This window comes from Cetorhinus maximus, chromosome 25 (genome assembly GCF_964194155.1).
Source record: "Cetorhinus maximus chromosome 25, sCetMax3.hap1.1, whole genome shotgun sequence".
In the NCBI taxonomy this organism is placed as follows: Eukaryota; Metazoa; Chordata; class Chondrichthyes; order Lamniformes; family Cetorhinidae; genus Cetorhinus; species Cetorhinus maximus.
The window spans coordinates 4,315,194-4,341,108 of NC_135903.1; the positions used below are offsets into that span (position 1 = coordinate 4,315,194).

At 42.8% G+C, this 25,915-nt stretch overlaps 1 protein-coding gene across 1 annotated transcript in view; it reads right to left on the reverse strand.

The window, feature by feature from the left end:
• Window positions 1-1,098: 1,098 nt before the first annotated feature.
• Window positions 1,099-25,915, reverse strand: part of top2a (DNA topoisomerase II alpha) — a 53,402-nt gene continuing 28,585 nt past the window's right edge. The window contains exons 23-35 of the mRNA XM_078529299.1: window positions 25,263-25,463; window positions 23,304-23,499; window positions 22,941-23,032; window positions 21,278-21,421; window positions 18,982-19,065; window positions 17,698-17,895; window positions 13,903-14,014; window positions 12,583-12,744; window positions 6,569-6,707; window positions 6,387-6,469; window positions 4,970-5,173; window positions 4,308-4,525; window positions 1,099-1,747 (exon numbers count right to left, since the gene is read on the reverse strand). Coding sequence (XP_078385425.1) covers window positions 1,595-1,747; window positions 4,308-4,525; window positions 4,970-5,173; window positions 6,387-6,469; window positions 6,569-6,707; window positions 12,583-12,744; window positions 13,903-14,014; window positions 17,698-17,895; window positions 18,982-19,065; window positions 21,278-21,421; window positions 22,941-23,032; window positions 23,304-23,499; window positions 25,263-25,463 — 1,986 coding nt within the window. The 3' untranslated portion in view covers window positions 1,099-1,594. The remainder of the gene's footprint in view (window positions 1,748-4,307; window positions 4,526-4,969; window positions 5,174-6,386; window positions 6,470-6,568; window positions 6,708-12,582; window positions 12,745-13,902; window positions 14,015-17,697; window positions 17,896-18,981; window positions 19,066-21,277; window positions 21,422-22,940; window positions 23,033-23,303; window positions 23,500-25,262; window positions 25,464-25,915) is intronic.

Here is a 25,915-nt window from a genome sequence, read left to right on the forward strand (position 1 = left end):
GTAAACAGGACCAGGCTGCAGAGAAATTTGAATATGAAAATTTTAAAATCGAGGCAAAAAATGTTATTTGTGAGTAATTAGTAATCTTTATAGATGGTGGGACAGGACCAAATTTGCAGGTACCTGCAAGGAATTTTGGGAGGCAAGAGAATTTGGAAATTTGCAAGGTCAAATATATTTTGGGGGCAGGGTAGTTTACAGTATTAGTTAGGTTGGAGGTCAGGAGCTGAGTGGCCTGTGGTTCACAACTACAGGAAACTTTCGTACCTGGCATTGACCCTTGAGATTTTGGCCTGTTTCCCTATATGGACCTGGAATTGTGATGCCATTATGTTTGACTCCAAATTTATTGGTGCTTTTACTAATCTTTAATAGCGAGGCAACAAAATGAACTACTTTGACCTGCTTGAACCAATGCAGCAAAGCTAATTGCTAAGTTGAAATGCATTTTCATGTTACAGTTTTATATCTTGTCCAATGAAATGTTGGCTTCATATTATACCTGACGCTCAGGTGTTAGGCAGGAGCTATTCATCCCTTGAACCTGTCCTGCCTTTCAATTAAATTGCAGGTATATTTAAATAATCTATTTACCCACCTTGGATCCATACCCTTGGGTAAGAAAATTCCAGCAATCCCAGCATTGAAATTTTCAATTGATCCCCAGCCTCAGCAGCTTTTTGGGGCAAACATTCCAGACTGCTCTGTGTAAAAAGTGTTTCCTGACAATCAGCCCTATTCAGCCTAGTTCTAATTATAAGGCTGCCCAACCTCCAGAGAAAAGTTTCTCTCAAACTATCCTATTTAATCATGGTAAACATGCCAATCAGACCACCCATTAATCTTCTACTTGAGTCCTTATGTTGATTATAGCGTTGAATTCACATTATGCAGCAGAGTTCATTGATCGTACTTTTTGTGGTGGGATATTGAACTAATGTGAAAATTAATTAATAAATTTATACATTTTCCAAAGGAGTTATTTTTGTGCAATTACTTTATTTAACTTAGCTGTTAATTTAAAGTGCAACATTAAACAGTAGGCTATATTTTTCCAAAAGCACGTTTCCACTGAAATAATGCTCAAGACAATGCTGGTACCTTGTAGGAAAACTTTATTTCAGAAATTTGAAAAAGTTTCAGAAAGTGAAGTGCAAGAGAACAGGTAAGTGAGAGTATAAGAATCAGTTGCTAGCAAATATTTACAACAGACAGATAAAAATTAAAACTAAAAATTAGCCAGCATCATTCCAAAATATTTCATTTCATGGGATATTTCACTGGCATTGCAGCCTATTAGATCATTCCTCATACAGACGGTTAGAAAATAGACAAAGGTTATTCAATCCTGTATCCACCCAAAGTCTATAACATATGCACTTTTCCTCAGCAGTGGTTAGAAGCAGGAATCTGGTTCAATTTCCATCCATTACCCCCCTCCCCTCCTCAAACCACACCAAGGAAGACTCTTGTCCCCAGTATTATCCAATATAACAGATAACATTATAAAGCTATACTGGAACTTCCTTGGTCTATACAGCCCAATGCCAAAATTGGCAGTGCACATATCAACTGGGTCCAGATATTTAAAAATTTAAAACAAATCATCATCATCAGAGTCCTCCAAATACTGAACAGGCTTTTTCGCACGGCTGGTCATTCTAGGTGCTCCACTTAGATCAACACTCGAATTGGAGTCTTCAGCAATATCGATTTGGAAACTGTCATCGTCCAACATCTTGCATTTCTGAAGGAGAACCACGATTAAATAAAATGTTTGAGGACTCTGACTGTGTTTCAAATGATTATGCAAGTAAAGAAGCAAAATGAAAAATGTAGTGGCCAATATGGATTTCCAAAGTCTAAGTGGTGCTCTATGTATATCTACAAGTGTTAATCACCTAATGCTGTAACCAAAACATCATTAATGTATAATCATCACAAGCATGTAGTAGAGGGCAGGGGCATCACCGCTCCTCAGGTCCTTGCCAATGTTCACATTCACACATTTTCAACAGGCACTGCTGAATAGCAATAGGAGAACTCAGGCTAATTTTACTCTTCTTAACTCAGGAGTACTAGCACCCCTCTGCTGCTCCACCTAAGATCAGCTAAACCAGCTGAGAGAGAGCACGAACAGCAAACCATCCTCACCTGAGTGAGTTGAATGTCTTGCAAAACAACTTGATTAGTTAAAAAATGAGCAATAGACATCATTGTTGGGTATATGATGGCAATACTTGTATCCATACAGCATATGCAAGTGAGCTTTAATCTTTTCAAGAATTTGCTGGCAAAATGTTTTGATTAAAAAGTAGTGTTTGTGACCATTTTTGATCAAAGTGCATTACTTCCTTGATTATCTGATAAAATCGAGTGTAACAGGTGGAAATGTGTCACAAAAAGGCCAACAATTCTGTATGGAGGGCAAATATCACTGTCAGCTTGGACAATTGAAATAATCAGACCAGCAGAAGAAAGCAAAGCTTAATAACTAGCAGCTCCAAAAGGGTATGTATGGTATCGGGCAAGCAGCATCAAACCACGTTTTGGATGGAGAGCAGACCACATCTTGCTACATGAATCAACATCTTTAGCAATCATTGATAAAGTACTGCTTGAAACTGGCAGACAGAAACTTAGAAGCTGGATGAAGATGTGCTGTATCCAGTAACTTCATGCCAGAATTTGAACAATTGTAAAGTTTGCAATGTATCATGAACAGATAAATGTGCACATTAAGATATACTAGATTGTGCGATAATGTGCAAATTAAAATTAACATGTGGCGAAAATGATGATGTTATAGCCATGCTTATGGTTAGTCAGTAATTTCTATTGGGCGACACTGACCTAGCTAAATATGGTACCTAAAAACAATTTCATTAGTTACTATCAAATGACTGAAATTTTTAAAAAAAGTTCAAGTGACACATTGGGAGGGGGGATTTTAATGCCTCTCTCGTGGCATGTTTGGAGGCAGGTAGGGAATTAAATTAGACAGGATGGTGGCATACCAGAACCCTGCCGCTTTCCCGCTTCCACCAGAATTAAGTTGGGGCAGCGAGGCCCGTGATCACCAATTGAGGCCCTAAAGTGACCAATTAATGACCCACTTAAGGGCATCAACCTCCCCACCACTTCTTTTCCTAACCCAGTGGCAGGCGGGCCTGTCAACATATAGCATGCACAACAGGTAAAACTGTGTGACCAGCTTGTGGACTCCTGCGGGGGAGGGGGAGCCTTCATTCAAAGGCACTCAGTACCTGATTAAAGAACATGACAACGAGAAGGGGATGCCTGCGAAGAGCCCCACCACTGCTCTTGCTGCTCACCTCTCTCGCCATTACTTACTTGTGGCCTAGGTATTGCTCCTTGATCCTGGGCTTCTGGTAAGTGTTGTTCCAGCAGCAGCTGTTCAAAAGAGCCTCTGATTGGCCAACAGTTCTCAGTAGGTGAGATTTCTGCCCCAGGGTCCTTGATCCTGGGAAAGGCCTAGCAGCAGCTCATAATACTGGCAGGCCTTCTTGGGGGAGGCGGGTCTTCTGCCAGCTCTCCAGTCAGCAGACGAGACCCCCCGATGCTTCCATAAAATCCTGCCCCATTATGTCAATTTACATGAAGTGTGCCTCATTCTCATTTATTATGCAACGTACCCCCACCCACCCCACCTCCCGCCATTGGCAGTTCGTGTGTTGATCTGTGCTTTGTGCAGATCTCAGTTTAAAATTACAGTGCACATTTGAATAAATTATTAAAATTCCAAAAAGAGAATTCCATCAGTCATGGCTGGTCTTGAACCAGGTCTCAGAGATGAAAGGATGCTAATCATCTGCTCCAGGCAGCTCTCTCTATTAACAACACTTAGTTCCACTTAGAAACAGAAACTAGGAGCAGGAGTAGGCCATTCGGCCCTTCGAGCCTGCTCTGCCATTCATTATGATCATGGCTGATCATCCAACCCAATAGCCTGCTCCTGCTTTCTCCCCATACCCTATAGGAACATACTACTCATTATAGAAACCATGTTAAATTTAACTATTGGATGCTATATTATCCCAAAATGTACCATTCAGTTCACTACTTGCATTTCGCTAAACATAAGTGTTTCTTACCATCACACTAAATTTACAGATTAGATAGGGAGCACACGCTGGCTATAACTATATTACCTTAATCTAGAAAAAGTCACATTAGACTGTGGAGATCTTATTACTAACTTTAAAGAAATGCATTGGCTATTTTATACAGCAGAAAGTGAAAGATCCAACAAACTGATTCAGAATTTTAAATGAAAAAGCACTCACTTTGTTTGTAGTTGCTTTTGCAGGCTTTGATCCAAAGTCAGATTCAGAATCTGAGTCAGTGTCCTTTTTCCTTTTAGGTTTTTTAGCCTTAGCAACTTTCTTTGGAACATTGTCTTCATCAGAAGATATTTTGTTTTTTGTTTTTGTAGCAGTCTTGGAAGATTTTGGAGCAGCCTTTTGTTTGGTGAGAGCATCAAAAATGGAAGGTTGGTTTTCATCTGGAAATAATTATATTTTAGATTAGACCTAATGTTCAGCTTTTCAAAGTCACTATTCGTTACTGTTCTATAACTTTGCAGTAGATATAATTTACCTTGAAACACAAATGAAATGAAAATAAATTTACAGCAAATGCCCCTCTTCCCTGACTGGGAAATCCCGGTCTTCCTCAAAGCTGTTCAAGTAGGCAGTTCTCATGAGTGGTCAAAAGGAAAGCTTCTCAGTGACCCCCTGCCCACCACCCCCCAAGCCCTTGTCACCGGTAGGGAGAAGGAAAGAAAAAAAGGCTTTAAAAATTCTATCTAAAGTAGATTTGATGATATGACTGGGAAGGACTTTAGAAAGAAAGACTTGTATTTCTCCCCAATTAGGGGCAGTAATTTTTTACCAGAGATTCAAGAACTGTGCAGATTACAATCCATACCAGATCTTTATTCACTTGCCTTTCTTAGAAGCAGCAGTGGTTTTTTTGCCAAGAGCACGTTTTTTTGGAGCTGCTTTTTCTCCAGTAGGTTTGGCTGCTGGTTTTTTGGCTGTAGGCTTAGATGTGGTGGAATTGATTGTGGGAGCTTCAGGTTCATCAACAGAATCGGAGGGGGATAAAGAATCATCAACTACGGGAATATTCTTTTGAATGTCCTCTATGGCTGTGATAAACAAGAATAGGTTTTGCAGTTAGGAAAAAAGTTTTTTTTATACTCATATCGAGATCTCAAATCTTGAAAAATACTGCTTGCATATTAATTACATTTTCTAAACAGGTAGCACCAATATTTTACTGAATGGGAGAAAAATAGCACCTTAAAAAAACCTATGCCTGTGCTACAATCATCAAAGCAATTTTGGTACCATTTTGTAGAATTACAAAAATATTTAGAGTTCCTTGAAATATCTAATTACGTTGTATGGGATTGATCTAGACAGTCACATTTAGCAAGGCACACATGCAGCATTTTGGATGTGTCACACCAAAATGCAACCCAATCTCAAAAGCACCATGGGTTAAAAAATGTTACTCAAAGCTCTTCATATCAAATTTGGGCTCTCTTTCATAATACTCCACTAAATTCAAGGTATTATATGCAGAAAATGTGGCTTAATTACGAGTCAGCTTCTGAAAATCCTTTTGCTCACCTAACATTGAATCTGCTGCAAAAAAACCCTAGTGCTTGGCAACAAACCAGTAGGTGGCACACCTAAGCAAATAAAGCATACAAGGAATGCTGGAGCCAAATATCTATCAAACTGTGGTCCAGTGCATTGATTTAAACTGGACATTTATAACAAGTCCAGAACAAGAGAAAAAAAATTGGCTATCGTTGGTATGGTATTGACTATTGTTTCAATGCACAATCATACCATGTGATGGGTAGGCAGCTCATTTCATGCACAATGTAATTATAACATGGATTACTGAAAAGAGGCAAATTCTGAACTTGCATCTATTGGTATACATGCACTTTACAGATGCAACACCATGTCCAACAACTCGGTACAGGGGAACATTTTGTTCTACCCCATCTCACTCATGAAGGTATAATCTTGTTGGAATAGGGTTCCACCAGTTTTGATCAGCCTTGGTTTCATCAGTATTTTACCATAGGCGAATGCCAGAGCCCAATTTGCCCATACATGTATAAGTGGATGGCAGTTTCTAAGTGCACAAATGTTAATTTTCCACCCGCAACCAGCTGGCTGAAATGCACAGCACAGTTTAGAGATCAAACCCAAGATCAACTAGTTTGTATGATTCATTCATTTTCTTGATAAAAATCACTGAACCAATAGTGCTGCTTCACATTTTTTATCATAATGATAATTCCTTAAAGCTGCTACCACTGGAAACGCAGATTCACTTACATGTTTTGGAAGACGTCTGTGATGATTGCAAAATTGCATTCTCACAGGGAACAGATTTTTCCGAAGCCTTTGTCTGAACTTTCCTGTATGAAACAGATTACATTTATTATAAGCAAATGTAGGAATTTTCGTTCCACTTGAATACATTCATCAATGATTTTAAATCTAATTTTGACACTTACTTAAGGGCACATTTTGCCTTTGGAGCTGAGAACTCAGTATCACTGTCAGAAATATGAAATTCATCATCACTTTCCTGATCACTCGTCATTTTGTCATCGTCCTCATCAGATGATCCAAGCACATATTTGGCCTTCGAAGCTATTGTAAATGGGGAAGAGAGAACTTATTAAAAGAAAATACTTTACCTTTCCACTTAGGATGTATTAAATTAAAAATGTGAGCAGTGCTTGAGAAAACATCACAAATGAGCCTGGAGAGAATAAAAACATGGTCAAAAATGTTAGTATGCAGATGTGATTTCAGGTTTGAAGTTCTAATTTAGCATGTTTTCTTTTGGGAAATCCAATTAAAGGACTAAAAATCTTGCATAAAATGCCAAAGTTTTGGTGCTATCAAATTTGGGAATTATAAACATGAAGATTAAACAAAGAAAGAAAAACTGAGGCAAAGCGTTTTATATTTTTGAAGTTCCTGGAAAAGAATAAATTAGAGACTACAATAAGCATTGATTTCAGTGGAGGTAGAAAAGGATGCATAGTTAAACATAGTTTTGATATTTTTTCCAAAAGTGTTAACAAACATAAGTTATCAGGTGGAATTTTCCAGTCCCCCCCACCAGCGGGTTTAGCGGCAGGCACGGCAATGAGGTGGGAATGTGCAGTCCCGCCCGTTATGGCAGGTCGGCATTCCCGCCAGGGGCCGGCACGAAACCGTTTTGTATCCGGTTAATGGGATGCAGATGAGGGCACAACCAGAATTGCCCCCCTCCCTGCCCGCCCAATCATCCGCACTGCCTGGTGGGTTTTCATGCCGGTCCAGAACACGCCTGGCCCAACGTGGCATGCAAATGTCGGCACTTACCTAAAGGAGGCTTGGGGCAGCCTGCAAGGGTCAAGATGGAGGCCACAAGCAACCATGGACCCTGGAACACCATATGCAGCAGTGGGTGGGTGGAGCTTCAACCTCGCGGATTGTCTAGCTGCAACAACTTCCAGATGGATTGTCAAGCAGCAGCTTCTCCCAGGAGGCGGATCTTAAGCTGCACATGGAAGGCTGTAGGAGGTACTGTTAGCAGCAATGGTCTGTGCTGGAAGGGAGGAAATTAGACAAGGAGGAGAGAAATGAAGACGTGGGTTGGTGTGGAGGCTTGCAGGGGGTGGTGAAGGTTGAAAAAAGAGAGACGCTGCAGGGGTCGTCGAATGGGCGAGCTGGTACAGAGCAGGAGGATGAGAAAGATTGTGCCAGGGTGCGGTTGGGGAGGGGGTTTGCAGGCGTGAATGGACATGGGGGCTGTGCCGGTTTGAATGGGCATGGTGGGGTAGGGAAACGGGTTCAGGGGAAGGGGTCTTTAATATCAACTGAGGAGTCCTGGGGGGCATACTCAGGGAATTGGTGATAGGAAAGGATGTTGAGGATTAAAGGGGACAGTGGAAGCCAGTAGGATGAGGGTTCAGCAACGGTGGGTAAAAGGGGTGCTGAAGATTGTTCGAGAGGATGCGGAAGGAGATGTGGATTCTGGGGGCTTGGCAGATCCAGTCACGGCGGTGGGCTCCTCAGGAAGTTAGGGAACTTCGATATTCCCCTGCACAGGACGGAGGATGATTGTGTGTGGGGGTGGGACGGAGGAAGGAAGTGGAGGTAAAGGTATTCAACTCAATGTTGAAGGTCGCGACAACCATGGCTGTTCCAAACTATGCAGAGCCTCATGGTGGAGATCTCGAGATACTGCATGGGAGTTGGGTCATTAGGGTTGGGCAGAGATGCTGGTTGGCCTCAGTTGGACAAATGAAGGGGAACCCCAGCATATAGTACTTACAATGTTAGGGCATTGGGACAGATGAATGTGTGAAGGGCAAAGGCTCACTGTGCACGAGAGACTTCTTCCACATCAGACTCCATTAAAGTGCAAGTGGACTATATTTACAGAAGGTGTCTAAGATTAACAACTATAGTGCACCCATGCAACCACATGTGAAATCAAAACTTCTTAATCTTGTGTTCCTATCAGTCCCTTCTAGGTGCTCCCCCAACATCTGCAGCAGGCGTGGAGGCAGCCTGCTGACCAGTCTGCCCTGTTGTCTTGGATGACCATGGTGACTGTCCTCTGGGGACCCAAGACTGGAGAGCCTGGTTTACTTTGTTTGCTCCCTCTGCAGTCAGAGGACAAAGCTGAAGACCCAGGAGTGTCCAACAGCCGCTCCTCCACCCTTTTGGTGCCCGAAGGCCCCTGTCTGACTTCTTGAGCAGAGGGGGCACCTGGAGGGAGGTTGAGGTGCCCCATCCCCTTCTCGCATAGGCATTGCAAAAACTCACCCATGACTACAGTTATAAAGTGCAGGTTTGTACGCATCTCCGGCAGAAACTAGGTATTCTCTTAGATCAGGTTCTCCATGGCGTCCGCCACGCTGTGCTTGGAGAGCTCGATGCATGCACATGTCGGCACTTCATCAGAGGGCAGGCGGATGAACTCCTCTACCTCACATGGCAATCTGCTGATGGCTTCCAACACCTCTGCCTGATGTTCCCCTGCCTCTTGCAGCTTCCCCAGCATCTCAGAGTCTCGTCATCCAACTTGGATGTTGCAGATGCCTCTTCCAAACAGTCCTCCGAGTACCGGTGAGCTTCGCTGACCCTGCCTCCTCCTCCTGCTGCTGTGGGCACATGTCCGTGTGGTGACCACCAGAAATCAAGACCCTGCCTGAACAACATCTAGTACCCATCAAGGTGTGACTCTGCGCTACTGGAGGTTGCAGGTGGCTGCTGTGATGTGCCTCTACAGGTGTACTTTCTTCCTCCTCCCCCATGTCCTCCATCCTCTGTGGGCTGGAGGAACTGCTGGACAGGGTTCTCCTCTTGTTCCCTTCGCCTCTTCCTGCCGGCATCTGTAAGTGAGAGAGTGAGTGACTCCATGAGCTGGCTCTGACATGGAGGAACGCATGACCCTTGGGTTGCTACGTGGTATGCATGGATCCTTACTGGATGGAGGTCACCTGTCGACCTCACCATCACTACAGGCTCGGCCTGGTTCCTCCCTAGGCAGCTGGGCTGCCCACTCCTCGCATTCAGCGAGGTTCTAGAGGTCAGGTTGGCCTCTCCCATCTTCTCTCTCTCCCGCCTGTTGTGCCTCAACTTTTCCTGTGTAAAGAGAGAAGATGGGGCCGAGAGCAATCAGGTTTCATGTATCTTTCTTGTGCTTCCAGTCTTACAAATAACTAACTGGACTGTGTGCCATGTGACATACACTGCAAGTTGTCCAGAGGGTTCTGGTGCAGCACCCTCCAGTGCAGTGAGCCCATGTAGATAGAGGGATAAGGCTGAGAGGCATTTCATTAGTGGTGTTTGCTGGTGCTCTCAATGCCTAACCCCCTACCTCCCAGGCAGCATCTGAGCTCTCTGTATGGAAAGGTCAGGGACCTAAGAGTAGCCTCTCCACCTGCAGACTAAATGGACTGCAGTGGGGCTGAGGCATCGCCTCAATGTGGTGCTGCTCTTTTATGCATGGGCCGCATGGATGGTGCCCTTGCCACTAAGGCCCATGTCCCTCACTGAGGTGAGTGTTGAGAGTTCACTTATCCTGGTGGAGCAGATGAGGTCATTCGTGGATTTGCAGCATTGTAGGGCAGTCCTCTGGTGGAGGTCCTGGGCACTGACCTCCCTGGAGACTTCCTCCCATGCTGGATTGGTGTGAAAGCTTGGTCTCCTCCTTATATCCTCTGGGTAGAGGATGGCCCTCCTGGCCTCCATCGAAAAGGACTTCCAAGGACACGTCACTGAATCTGGGGGCCGGAGGTCCCTGTGATCGGTGGGTCATCTCCTCCTTCAACGGCGGGCTGATATCTGGGCGCCTTTTAAATATGGTGCCCGGATTTGACAGCGGGACGTGCACCACCCAGCCCACCCCACCATGAAAAGAGTCAGGAAACTTCCGAATGAACAATTCATGTGGCCAGCATCGTGAGATATGACACAAATTCCAACCAGTCTATGCAGCGAGAAACACTCCCAGCTCCCGCCACAGGACTTGCCCTTGAGTGGAAAATTCCACCCATCATCTTTTATTTGAAATCTCCAAAAGGTGATATTGAAAGAATCTAAGGCCCTAAAAGATACCATCTAGTATGAGTAACAGCTTTCCTGAATTTTTCCAGGAAAATATAATTTGGCTATTAAAATTGTACAAGAATTAATTTTGCAAACAAGCAAATTAAAAGCTGTGCAAGGTTCATCGAAATGTTACACTATACACTACTGTTCTTCGAAGGTGAACAGTCTTCTGTAAAGAGTCTTCTGTAAAGTAAATTTTGAGAAGTAAATTTTTCTACCTTATCAAATTCGATAAAGTTTACAGTGATCATTTTAATTTACTACCAATTGATTCTATGGTGACAACTGAAGGATGAAATAGCTTTAAAACAAGGTAATGCTTTTAGCTTTTTAAAGCTAATATAGACAAAAGAAAAAATGACTAATAATTGAAATCTGAAAACAAAGTGCTGGAAATATACATCAGTACAGGGAAGACTCACAAGCACTTTATCTTTTTGTCAATTTTCAACTCTGTTGAAGACATTGATATCATATGGTGCTGTTAGGAAGGGAGTTTGAGCATTCTGACCCAGTGACAATGAAGGTGCAGCAATATAGTTCCAAGTCAGGATGATGTGTGATTTAGAGGGGTAGTTGCAAGTGGTAGTATTCCCGTGCACCTGCTACTCTTGTTGTTCTAGGTGGTAGAGGTCATGGATTTGGAAGTTTCTGTCGAAGGAGCCCTGGCGAGTTGTTGCAGTGCATCTTGTACAGATTGCTGCCAGTGTATTGGTGGTGGAGGAAGTGAATGCTTAACATGGTGATGGTTTGCCAGTCAAGGGGGCTGCTTTGTCCTGGATGGTTGTCAAGCTTCTTGAGTGTTGTTGGAACTGCACTCATCCAGGCAAGTGGACAACATTCAATCAACTTTTGACTTGTGCCTTGTAGGTGGTAAATAAGCTTTGGGGAGTCAGCAAGTGAGTTACTTGCCACAGAATTCCCAGCCTCTGGCCTGCTCTTATACCCACAGTATTTATGTAAATGGTTCAGTTAAATTTCTAGTCAATGGCAACACCAGGATCTTGGGAAATTCAGCAATGGTCATGCCATTCAATATCAAGGAGAAATGGTTAGATTCTGCCTTGTTGGAGATGATCACTGCCTGGCACAAATGTTACTCGCCACTTGTCAGTCCAAGCCTGAATGTTGTCCAGGTCTTTCTGCATGCAGGTGAATGGAACAAAAACATTGTAATTGTCGGTGGGCAACCTACTTCTCACCTAATGATAGAGGGAAGGTCACTGAAGCTGCCAAGTTGGGCCTAAGAGACTGCTCTGACAAACTCCTGTAGCTGAGTTGATTGGTCTCCAATAACCACAACCATCTCCTTTGTGCTAGGTATGACTTCAGCCAGTGGAGTTTTCCCCGATTCCTACTGATTTTAGTTTTACTAGGGATCCTTAACATCACATTCGGTCAAATATTGCCTTAACATTGATGGCAGCTTCTCTTGCTGTGGTGTAGTTCCATGGATGTCAGCCATTTTCCAAAATCTAGGTCAAATGGCCATTTTTTCTACTAACTTTGAATGTTAATGGTGCCACAGCCAATCTCTATTCTGATCTTTTTCCAATAGGTGCACTTTAGAGCAAGGGTCACTGAATAGCAATCTGTTGCAAAAACCATGCCCAATTCCAACTTTGCTAGCATCCCAGCCACTCCTGAGATCTAGTTGTTAGAGACCTCGGACCTTTCAATCTGTATGATTCATGTTGTTTTTCCCAGCTAATCCATTGAAGCTAACCATGACTTATTGTATACTATGTATAGATAATTTATTAATTCAACTCTGCATAATAGATTTTTGTTAGTATATTTCCTCTTATGTATTCACAAGACCAGTGTTTACAAACCATCTTTTAAAATCCTTAAAAAGCTGCCCCCTCCATTAAAATATTTAGCACAAATATTGATTCAAAAGCACTACCTGCCACCCTTTGTGGTTTCTGTCTGGGAGGAAGTTCAACAATCTCCATGTCATCGTCCGATTCCGATGCTGAACCTGAATCTGACCAGGGGTCCTTTTTCTTTGCAAGAGGTTTAAATTGAAGTTTAGTCTGTTTCTGAGCTGTTGGCTTAGTCCTGGTCCCTTAAATAAAATTAGCAACTATTCGTTAACACAATAGAAATAGTGTAATAAGCTCATTCAAATGGATTATGTCTATCTAAAATCAGTTAGTAGCAGGTTATTAAATGGTGTGCACCATAACAAATATCATTTGATCTAGTTCTTTGAATATCCCAGCATTCTATCCAACTGGGTTGAGATTAATGTATATTATGGGGTGGGGAGAAAAAAGATTCACATACACAATCACCACACATCAAGTGTCAACCTGGTAGTGCCAGCACAGCAGGCAGTCAATAGGAGGTAAGACATCTTTGCTAATGTGGCAATGGTAATTAAAAAGCACAACAGGTCTTTAATGCATTCATCCTAATGTACAGATGGCAAAGATCAACAACCTATCCTTTCTGTGGGAGACAGTAGGTGGCATGAAGGAAAATGTGAAAGTGCACAAATACAAACAATGAATTGTAATACAGCCAAAATCATTTACACTGTCTAGTATCTGTTACATGAGCTAGTGTCGAATCCCCAAATAAGGTAACTTAGATGCAGGAGTAAATGAACACAGGGGTTAAGTGGCTATGGTACACAGTACTGGAGTTGGTGATTGAAGCAGAGACTATGTCAATGTTTAAGAATGTGTTACAAAAGAAGGAAAGGAGAGTAAAGTGATATGGAAGAGAGCGGGCAGCTATGATTAGGACTACTATTCTTGGAGAAAAAAACCCCCAACATATACTGGTTGATCTAAACTGTCTGTTCCCATGTTATAATTTCCAAGTCAGTCTATGTATGGTGATGTATTGAATATGTTCTACTTGCTCCATTAAACATGTCATTAAAAAAAATAATAAAATGTCATTTATAGAGAGAGACTCTCCTTTTCTTCAACTTATTTCTGTTGCAATACACTATGGTTATATAGCTCTGCTGGAAAATACAATATGATCTAGGGATTGTGCTCAATCCCCAGAAGGTCCACCAAAGTTATTTTCCTCTCCCCTCCCCAAGGGAACATTTGACACAAGGTGGCTGCAATTGAGCATTCAGTTCAAGTGAAGTGGAAGAAATTAAACATATATGTGTACAATAGTTGCACATGCTGGTGTTTCCATATGCCAGTTCCTGTTTAGAGAAACTCATCCATTTTTTGGTTAAATGACACTGTGTACGTACCTGCTTCAGTTTTCACTTTCTTGGAAAGTCGTTCTGCAAGACTTCCATTTTCAGGAGAACTTCCCTCTTTGTCATCAAATTCAATCTTAACAGCAAGAGAATCTGTTTCGCCCTGTGGTGTAACAAATATTTTTAAAAACTCAAGCCTAAAATTCACATTACAGCCTTGACAAATAGTAGTGATCTTACATTGCAGTTCCACAAGATCAAAAATAGATCTGAAACAAGTGGAATTTTGAATAATTCATAGTCTGATAGTCTGAAGAGTCTTATATCACAATAAGCAAATAAAACCAACATTGTCAAAGCCATTTCCGTTAACAAGAAAAAAAATACAAGATTAACTTAGACATGTCTCTTTCTTCAGCGGTACTCAAGTTCTGTACTACCAAACAACTATTTAAATACAAGATTGCTTGCAAATTGCAAGCAGTGAATCAGGCTTAAGGGTTCATCTGAAAATACTAACATATGCAGAAGGATGATCAAATTGTAATCAAATCAGTTGTATGCTTCCTCCCTCTTCACAAATATATGAGTATTACATTTAGCCATAAAACCCAATGGACCTTTTAAAGAACCACACCCCATTCAGAGCACAACAAACTGGGTGGAATGTTCCCATCCCTCCCAAGGCAGGTTTTGTGGCGGGCAGGAGAGGAGAATCCAGTGGCAGGCAAAAAGGTGGAAATCCGCTGGCCTAAAAACAGTTTGCAATTCTGCTGATGGTGCCGCTGACAATTGGTGTGAACGCCATTTGCATTCACTAACATGTCATGAATGTTCATTAAAACAGCTGCTCACCGGAATCTTGTCAGGCCTTCCAATCCAGCAGTAAATCATGTCAGCATCAAGCCCGTTTGAAAAGGGGCGGCATGCACAAGTCGGACCTCAGTTCGTTGGTAACTTCAAGGTGAGTAGGACATACATAGCCTACCTGTCATAGCGCTGAGCCAGTCTTGTTGCAATGAAAGCCACACTGCTGGGGCTGTAGGGTTTATCTGCTCTTGCTCTTTGTCTACATTGTCCCAAAGAACACTACTGTGCTGTGGCATGCATGCATGCCTCCACTTTCAGAAACTAGTACTTCAACTGGGGGTGCGCTGTAAGGAGGCAAGGGTGGGGTTGATGAACACAAGGAGGGTATCGGGGAGGGAAGGCTGTGTAATGGCAGTGAGGGGAAAGGGCAAACACAAGTGGGCCTTTCTGGGGTCACCCTCTAACTTTTGTTGCACAGGAGTGAACAGGAATCTGCTTAGAAAGAAAGGAGGAAGACCTCCTTGTGATGAAAGCCACTGAAAGCCAATGTAAGGGCTACTCAGAGCTCAGTGGCTTCACATCACATTGCTGCATCTCAAGAGTAACACATAGGAATGTAGAATTTGAGAATGCAGGCAGTAGTGAAGGAGGCACAGCTGTATCATACGTGGCATTCCATCAATGAAGGCAGTGGTCACCAGAATTGACACTCCTAACAGGCCAAAGGGCATCTGACCATGAGCAACTGATTGGTCATTAATATGCCACATCAGAGATTGGAGCACAGAGCTAAGTTGGGTCACTCATCTCAATTAAACTTGAGCATCCCACGCAGGGCTCAAGATGTTACATATCTGTGATGTCACCTTGGTCACCTCAATGTGTGTGCTAATGTCTCAGGGACAAGGTGACATCAGCCACCATGCAAGTAAGTCAGGAAAAACTATAGACCCTTAGTTTTCAAACATGTCATCTTGTGACCTTCACTTTCTTGCGCCTTGAATCATTAGTGTCTACAATGTTTCCTTTCAGAGAGAAAGTAACAGCACATATGGATCAAGGGCTCAATGCTGCCTTTGTCAAGATCCTAATGCAATGGGGGAGGCGAAGGACGGAGAGGCGACTCTGCACGCAGCTCCAGCAGGAGGGACAAGGTCAAGCGGAGCGACCCAGACAACTGGGGCAACTCACCAGACTTAAGGTTTATCGTAGAAGAGTTTTCTATTTACAAATAAGTAAGAGGCAATGCCGTGCACGTCTGCGCTTGTCGCTCTGGTACATCACATATGCCAAAATTCTTCCTCAAGACCTGACGCCATGTGCAGTTGGAGGGTATACTCTGCCAGCAGTTTTGAAGGTGACCGCAGCACTAAATTTCTTGGCCTCTGGTTCCTTCCAAGGATCAACAGGGGACCTGTGCAGCATCTCTTAGTCCGTAACACATTGATGCATAAAGGAGGTCACAGATGCCCTTTACAGGAAGGCCCATCATTATGCCAGGTTTGCTTTGAAGATCCGCAGCAGAGGTGGAGGCAACCTGCTGATTGCTATGTCCTGATGTCTGTGATGACCTTGGCGGACGTCCTCTGGTGGCCAAAAACCTGGAGGGCCCTGGTCTGATAAGGGTGACCTACTCAGAGGCAGACGTGCCCTCAAAAGCCTGAGAAGCTGGAGTGGATGGGGTCACAGGCAGAGGGGGCTGTGAGCAGCTGCACACCCTTGGAATGTCCTAAGAGGAGGTCACTGGGGTGTCTGGTTGACACTCATCCTCCCTGTGGGTGCCCGAGGGCCCCAGGACTCCTGCAGGAAATGGTGCAACTGGAGGGAGGTCAAGGTGCCTTGTCCCCATGTCACCTACATGTTGATGGCGCCCACCAGGGTGTTTCACCATGGAGTGCAGGGCTGAACGCAAATCCAACAAGACTTGGTGGACCAAGGTCTCCATGGTGGTCGGCAGCCTTCCCATGATGACCTCAAGGCACTTGCATGTCAGAGTCACTGCATCAGACAGAACGCGCGGGCCATGCTGACCTGCTCTGTGACGGCATCCCATACTTGAGAGGTGAGGCTGCTGCACTTCCTGCAGCCATCTCTGGGATAGAGCACTTGCCTGTGTGCCTGAATTCCTCTGATCAAAGTCTGGAGGGCCTGGTGGGTGAAGTGGGGTGCTGCTTTCTTCTCGCGGCTCTCGGCCTTCTTCTGGCTGCAAGACATCTCTGGTGGGCTGGAAAGAGTGAGATTGTGTTGGACTGGCCTTTAAATATGGCGCCTGGACCTTCGACCCTGCCAGCTGATGGCAGGTGGACGAATCAGCTCCTGACCGGCCAGATGATTTGGACCGATATGCGACTGTGAATAATGAATGACCCTCCAAGCACAGAACCAGACGGGAGTTCCCGCCATTCTGGCCAGCAGGGTGGGTGCTGCCAAAACCGCCCGCCACTGCACTTAGTCTCATTAATGGAAAATTCCACCCACTGTATTACAGAGCTTTCCTTTTCAGTTCTCATTTTTTTGTTTTGTGGTGAAGGTCAATGAAAATCAAAAGAAGTTGGGTAAATACCGAAGTAGTTCCAAGCCTAAATTTTCTCATTAATTAGCATGCACTATGCTGTCAATAACAAGCAGCACACGTTAGGTTAACATCAACATTCGAAATTTAAGCCAGCAATTTCATTGACTATAATTTTTACATACAGCAATTAATATTGTAAAAACATAGGCTGGGATTTTCCAGCCCCATTGTTGCGGGAGATTCAGCGGCCCAGCCAAAAGTCAATTGACTTTTGGCGGGACCGGATGATCCCGATGGCTGGGCCAGAAAATCCCACCCATAGTATTCATTGTTAAGACAACATTTCTTTGATTCAGGAACTTTTCGTACAGTATGTTAACGTCAGCACCAAGACCCAATCACAATAGCAAAGCTATTTTTGTATTGTTGACTATACTTGTTGTTTGTTTGAATCACTTAATTGCAATTTAAAAAGCTTCACATTTGCCTTCAGCAATGGCCTTGGAAGCAGATATTCTCACCTTTCCCTTTTTCTTGATATTTTTCCTGGTGGCCTCCATCTTCATGGCAGTGGTAATTCTGGGGACAACCCTTCTGCCTTGAGGAGATGGCATGGTTTCTTCCAACTGCAGCTTCTTCATTTTACCCTTACCACCTTTCCCTTTGACAGCCTTAGAAATGTGAGCCAACTCATCATCTTTTTCCTGCATCTCCACACGCTGAATAAAAAAAAGGAAATTACTTTGAAAAGCGAAAATACACTGGTCTGTTCAGTGAGGTGAAGATTTGTATTCCCTACAAAGTTTTTTGCACTGTGCAATGAATGGAAGAAAATTAAATCACATCACATTATATACTATATCACAACAAAAGAGTCGAAGGGCCTGCTTCTGTGCTGATTAACTGTATGACTTTAAAATGACATATTTCATTATGCTTTTAGCTGTGTAGTAGCAATATTCCAACCCTGTTCAATTAATTCTGTATCCTTTCACCTGACATAATGCAAAGTTAACCAGCAAACTCAACAGCTGTGTTGGCAAGGGTCAGCTAACGTTAGAGGGGGAAAAAGCACCTAAAAACCATTAAACTGGTCCTTGTTGAACCCTTTTCTGTGCATAAAATGGGACACAAAGGGCCAGTTTTGTGGCTGTGCTCCATGCACAAACAGTGCCTATCCCCAGGCAGCGCCTAAAACAAGTCACAGGCACCATGCATATGAAAATGAGGTACTCAACATCAGTTTTAGGTTCCTTTGCTGAAATAATTAGCGATCAGCAGAGCACATGCAATACAAACTTTAGCAATAACACCTCAGCATTAAAAAAGTCAAGAAAGTACAAATTTTAGACGAATTCACATGATGTACCTGAGCAAGTAAAGAATAAGTCTAGCTATGTGACAACACTCAATTTTTCCACTGCTAGCATAGTGATTTGCTGTATCAGAGATATTTACTATAGATCCCGCCTGCTTGATCCCAGAGTAGCGCTTAAAGAATTGGGTCCGCAGTGCGCCCTGCAAATTTCCTTTCCTTAACTAGATCAACTAAAAATACATTCATTGCTGTTTGTAGGTCTGTGCTAAGGAGTAATGTGTTTCTTTCTTTACTATGCACTGGCAAATTACTTAATGGCAAATATTTAAAGAAAACTTGCAGCACATTCAACACCGTTACAAAAGTCTGTACCAAAAGGAAGAGGGTAGGGATGAGAGAAAATTACTGGGTAATCCCAATTTATAAAGTGTAGGTATACCCCATTAATTTAATCATGTCTCCAATCAAGCAGAAACTATTTTTGTACCTCAAGCTCCTCAACGAAGGCTGCCAGGTCTTCCTTCCATATATCTGACGGGCTTTTTCTTTTCAGATCTTTTAATTCTTTTTCCTAACATAAAAGAGATTGGAATTACAATCAAGAAACAAAATTAACCCCCATTTTCTGAGTCATACACAGTAGATTCCTCACTTCCAAATTGGGACCATAGCAGAGATATGGATGCAGAGAGTGGGCTGTGTGGCTTGCACAATGTGGGAATGGTGCAAACTGAGTCACTTATCTCAGTTGTGACTCAATCCTTATTTTAAAAGGGTCAATGGAGCATCAAGGTCCCAGTGGTGAAGAGGTTTCCAAGTTGGCACTGCTGCTAGTGTTATCAGGTGTTGGGAACAGTGGGAAGATCAGTGCCAGGTGCGGTGGTGATTAGGTAGGTATGTCAGGAAAGCAGAACATGTCCTTTAATATGAAGCTGTGAGCGATGTTCCTGCAAGTTTCCCTGCATGGCACAGGCTGCCTCATGGAAAATTAATCTTACAGAAGGGGTCCTTAAATGGCTGTTAGGTCCCTTATTTGCCAATGCAAAAGATCCAACATCTGCTTCAGGCATAGACAAAGGATACCTCTTGTTTGTCCTTACCCCAATGTGACTGAAAACGATTTCATGTTTCCTTCCTGTCATATTGGGACCATCTGCTATATCATAGCACAAAAATGCCCAATATCAACATATTAATTCAGAAACAAATGCAATGGTGTCATGATAGTTGAAACATTACACATACACTTGGGCCAGAATTTTGAGGTTGGCAGGCGGGCGCGGTCAGCATCCCGGGAACGGGCCGCCACCTGTGATCGGCCTATGACCATGACTTTATGCTGGCTGGCCAATTAATGGCTAACCAATGTGAAAGACACACTGAAATGCTCAGTGCTGTCGAGGTGGGGGCAGGAGGAGGGCAAGTGCTGAAGTCAGCGTGGGCGTGGAGGAGCGCTCACAGAAAACTCCCTGAAAGCAGAGAGCTGCCCCAGGGAGCTGAATAATTCAAATCAAATAAAAACAGATTTTAAAATCCGGAAAAAATGCCCACGCATCAGAAACAGTCATCATTAGGAGAAATAAACATGAGAGGATATAGCTTTAGGGTGAAAGGGGAAAGGTTTAGGGGGAACATCTTCACTCAGAGAGTGGTGAGAGTGTGGAACGAGCTACCATCTGACGTGGTAAATGCGGGCTCACTCTTAAGTTTTAAGAATAAATTAGATAGATACATGGATGGGAGATGTCTGGAGGGTTATGGACTAGGTGCAGGTCAATGGGACTAGCGGAATAATATTTCGGCACAGACTAGAAGGGCCGAATGGCCTGTTTTCTGTGCTGTAGTGCTCTATGGTTCTATGTGAACATATACAACATGAAAATCCTATGCAATTATTTTCTTTTTTTTAATTTAATGATGGAAACCTCACCTGCCCTCGGATGAGGTTTCATGAAAATGCAAACGCCACCTGGCCGATTCGCCCACCCGTAAAGTTGGACAGGCAGCAAAAAAACCCAGTTAATTGCGCCATTAATGGAACGCGCCATGATGGAGTACTTTCCACTTGCCTGGATGAGTGCAGTTCCCGCAACACTCAAGAAGCTTGTCACCATCCAGGACAAAGCAACCCGCTTGATTGGCACCACATCCACATTCACTGCCTCCACCACCGATGCACAGTAGCAGCAGTGTGTACCATCTACAAGGTGCATTGCAGGAATTCACCAAGGCTCCTTCAACGGCACCTTCCAAACCCACGATCACTACCATCTCGAAGGACAAGGGCAGCAAATGGATGGGAACACCACCACCTGATGGTTTCCCTCCAAGCCACTCGCCATCCTGACTTGGAAATATATTGCCGTTCCTTCACTGTCACTAGGTCAAAATCCTGGAACTCCCTTCCTAACAGCATTGTGGGTTCACCTACACCGCAGTAGTTCAAGAAGGCAGCTCACCACCACCTTCTCAAGGGCAACTAGTGACAGTCAATAAATGCTGGCCCAGCCAGTGAAGCCCACATCCCGTGAATGAATATTAAAAAAAAAAGGGCTTAATGGCCCTCTTAATTGTCAGTGGGCACGCTTCAGAGTTTAGTGCATGCCCACCAAGCGAAATATCGCACGCTATTTTACCCTCAAGTGTGTCAGGCACATGCCCGCACGCCAAGTGAAAAGTTCTGCCCGGGAGACAGATACAGGTTAGAGACAATACCATTCCCAAGTACAAAAAAAATTTTCTTCACATTTAAAGTCAGTCTCCATTAATCTACATAAACCTACTTTGACATCTCTCTGCTTAAGCAATTCATCCTTCTTTTCCTTGGTGAGATACCACAAGGGCATATTCAAAAGATAGTTGAAATCTGCCCCAGATGAAGTGGTGGTTTCCTCTTCCTCAGTATTCTCCAGCTCAGATTCTTGCTCCTGTCAGGATGCAGTTAAAAATGGTCATTCAAGGAAAAACAAAACAAATATAGAGAGTATATTTAAATATAAAATATCTCCTTAAATCCAGCTGAGGTCTAAACTCCTATCTTAAAGTAGATAAATGAAGTTTGGGAATTCACAAATTCACACCTCTATACTTTGTAAATGCTCAAGTTCCCCACCCTGGACACTGTCCAGGACAGGAAAGAATACCAGTTTGCTAGATTCCCAAAAATGAGAGGGTTGCCAGCAAGCAAATATGTTTGTGCTGTAATAGATTACTGTTAAGATCTGATGCTGTAAATATATAGCACCACCACCTGCTTTGTAAAGATTCTATTAACCCCACAGTGTTATCACCAATTCCTTCAGAATAGCTTGAAAAGGTATATACCTATTGTAGCAAGAATTTATACATACTGATGAATAATTTTGAAATATTTTGAGTTCAAAACAAATACAACGTCCACATTGTGCTACAAAGGTTCCTTTTAACATACACATACATAAATCTGCATTTTTAGTGAAAATTTCAACTACTGCAACTTGATTCCACTGCATTTTAATAGTGCTTCTAGCATTTGACATCATCTGTCATACTAGGACATGTTGATTGTATATGGAGTGCAGCTTTTATGGTTCCAAGTAGTTTAGATCGAGCAGTTCTTAAAAAAAAATCAAAAAGGTTTACAGCAGTTCAGTGTCCTAATTGCCATTACTTCCAAACTTGCATCCTTTTTGACCCTGGGCCAAGATTCTGATACCATATCATCTCTATCACCTAGAATGCATACTTCTACTTCTGTATTATCATCCATCTCTACCCCTGCATTATTAATTTGCTGTTGAAACCCTCATTCACATTTTGCCATCTCTTGACTTGACTGTTTCATTGCTCTTCTGGCTGGTCTTCCACAATGCACCCCCCATAAACTCAGCTCATCCAAAACTCCACTGTCCATATCCTAATTCATACCAAGCTCCGTTTGTCCACCACCTAAACGTTGCTGATTCCTGCTTCAGCAATTTTAAATTTCCCCTTATTTTCAGGTCCTTCCACAGCTTTGCTCCTCCCCATCTCTGTAGCCTCCTGAAACTCTACAACCCTCCTGGATCTCTGTGCTCCTCCAGTTCTGGCCTCTTGTGCATCCTAAATGTTGATCACTCGATCATTGGCAACCATGTCCCTAGTTGCCTAGGTCCCAAGCTCTGGAATTGCCCATCAAACCTCTTCACCTCTTTTATGGTGTTGCTTAAAACCTACTTCTCTGGCTAAGCTTTGTCACCTGTCCTAATACCCAATGTCAAATTTAGTTTAATAGCGCTACTTGCGAAGTGCCCTGGATATTTTATTTTGTTAAAGCCACTACTAAAATGCAAGTTCTTGTTATTATTCATGATACATTTTAACTTAATCGATCCATTTGTAAAATCATTATTAAAAAAAAATCAGTGTGAAATTGTAAGCGTATCATTGGTACAGCTCAAGTCACAACTGATCTTGCTGACATATCACCTTTTCCTGAGATTCTTTCCAGCTTTTCACAGGATCTGAGTCATAACCTCGGTCGAGCAGTAACTGGATCAATTCACGTTTTGGTTTGTTTTCTGTGGAGGGATGAAAAATATAAATTGGATATTAAGACAAAGATCACCAGAGGAAGAGGTAACTTTACACATTTAATGGCCTGAACTTCAAATAGAATTTTGTATTTTAACTTCATTGGGTATTAAAATTAGATACATATGCTGGAATATCCAATGATAGAAAATAAACCCGATATTGCCTTCAAATATTTTGACGTGCACTCACATTTGGATACAGACAGGACCAAAACGCAAGCTATGTAAACTCTTAGGTAATTTTAAAAAGACATACCAATGACCAATGTGCCTTCAATCTTCTCCAAGATAAAACGAGCCTGGTTGCTTAATTTGCTAAATTCTGCTCCCAGTATTCCCTCAAGCCAATCTTTTCTTAAACCATAGTATTTCGTACGCAATTCAAAAAACTCTTTCAGTATGTCTTGTACATTTTCATACTTCTTCAGACAGCCGGCATGGTCAAACAACACCTAAAAAAAGGCAGTTAGAAAACCAAATCAAGATGACTTCTAACTGATCAGCTTGGTCTTTATTTAAACCAGCTCTTAAAAATCTAGTGTGCTGATCCATTATACTAATCATCCATTTGAAATTGGAAATTGCACTGTTTCAAATCAAATTTTTGCCAACTTCCTATTTATTTTATTTCTCCAAGTTCAGGACATGGCACATTTCTTTGAAAGCATTAGTGATTCTGTAGATATCAACTTCTGAAGTCATGGCCCAGGTTTTAAAGGGAGAGCAGATATAATGTCGAATATCCTGGCCAATAGAGGTTAACATGAGACATTGCCAGGAAGGCAGCATGAACAGAGAGGGATAATTTTAATTGGTATAGTCAGGTTACAAAACAAGAGATAAATAGGTATTTCAATGTTTATGGAAGAAAAAGGATGTATACCAGGTAGAAAGAAAATAAAGTTAGAATATAAAGACATAATCACAGGGAGATCAGGGCAACTTAATTTTAGCTACTAATAAAGCTAGGATTTAAGCTTTCTACTTCTGTAGTTTAGAGCCAACAGAGGTGCAGCTCTATCACAAATATGAGTGTCCATTGCATATCAATGCACGTGTTTCAAACTAACACAGTGGCCAGACTCAGGAGACTGAAGGATCGCTTTTGGTTTTGCCAATGAGTTCAGGACAAAAAATTCCCTCGAGGCATTAACGATTATGTAGGCCTTTCTGAACATGAGAAGTGGTGAAAAATGATCATTAGGGGCAGTGAAAAAAAACTTTGCATACTGTCAAAGACAGTCAGGGAAACAAAGGAAGAAGAAACTGGTGAGTAATTTATCTAAACTTAAACAGTTTCCCGTGAAATATGGGAGAGGATCTTCCGGTTGGCGAGTGTGGGGTGGGGCCCGCTCGCCGACGCGGGATGACGTCGAGCGGAATTCCCGACATCACCCCGCATTATTTCCATTTTCAGGTCGGCGGGGGCGCAGCCAAATCAGCTCTGTGCCTGCCGACCTATCAACGGCCTACCGAGGCCATTTAAAAAGTACTTAACATAATTAATGGACCTGCCCGTCCAACCTTAGGGTTGGCGGACAGGCCGGGAGCCCTGGTGGGCTTAAGAAAAAGCATGAGACCTCATCCACAGGCAGGATGAGGTTTCATGAGGGTTTTTAAATATTTAATAAAGGTTTCAGTAAAATTGATGGACATGTCCCAACTCATGTGACAATATCACATGAGGGGATGTGTCAGGGAAATTTTGATATCGTTTCTTTAACATTTTTAGATTTCATCTCCCTGAAGCAGCACTTAGCCTCAGGGAGATTAGTGTGCTCTTTCGCGCGCTGAGGGAAACCCCTCCCCGCCCGCACAGGGACTGCATAGCGCTTCCTGGCGGATGTCACGCTGGGTGGGCCAATTAAGGCCCGTAAAATGGTGTGGGCTGGGACTGTCTAATTAATGCTGTTGTAGATATCGGTGAAAGAGTCTACAGATTCTGGAGCTTTTGAAGCTTCAGCTAGTGGTACAAGCAGCAAACCTTTATTTTGTTTTGGAGTGTACAAATGATTTCTTTAAGTGTGCAGCTGGTTATGAAGTAACTTAAAGGAGCTGACTTATGCACAACCTGTAGAGGAACTCGCAGGTTGCTGTGTGGCTTACAGGGAACAATGGGTGCAGGCATATATATGCTGAAGTAACTGTTTGAGGTTTTGAAAACAAACAAAACTGCAATATACATAGAAAATGTAATAATTGTAAATTACTGTACCATTGAATTGCATGTAAGAGGGACATTTAGTTTGAAGACTTTGTGCAGTCCTGCTGCTTCTGCCTCAGCCAGTTTCTGTTCAGTCATTGTTATTGTGAAACGTACAGTGGTATCAGTGTGGTACTCTTTGTAACCAGTGATCAATGATGGAGTCTTCTCTGTTCCATTCAACATTGGTTCTAGTACCTGCTCCTTGTAAGTCTGCATAAGATATAGTGGCAATGATAAATGGTCAGTTAAGTTAGTTTGATGAGAAAAATGTATAAAGGCTTTATCAATCCTGGGAGCTGAGGTACACACCTTGCTCAAATATAGTGGCCAGGATGTTCCCCTCGGTGATTTGGAGACAGGGCCCGCTCGCCGAGGGGAAAATGACGCCGGGAGAAATCCCCGACGTCATCCCGGTCCCTTTAAATTTTTAGGAAGGCGGGCGGACAGCGAAATCAGCTGACCGCCTGCCGACCTGTCAATGGCCGATTGAAGCCATTGATAGGCTAATTAAAGTAATTAACGACCTGCCCAGGCTGAGGGGCAGGCCAGGAGCCCCAGCGGGCTTCTGATTATTCATGAAACTTCATCCACTGGCAGGATGAAGTTTCATGTCCGTTTTGTAAAAAAGTTATAAAGTTTATGTGTTTTTTTATTAACATGTC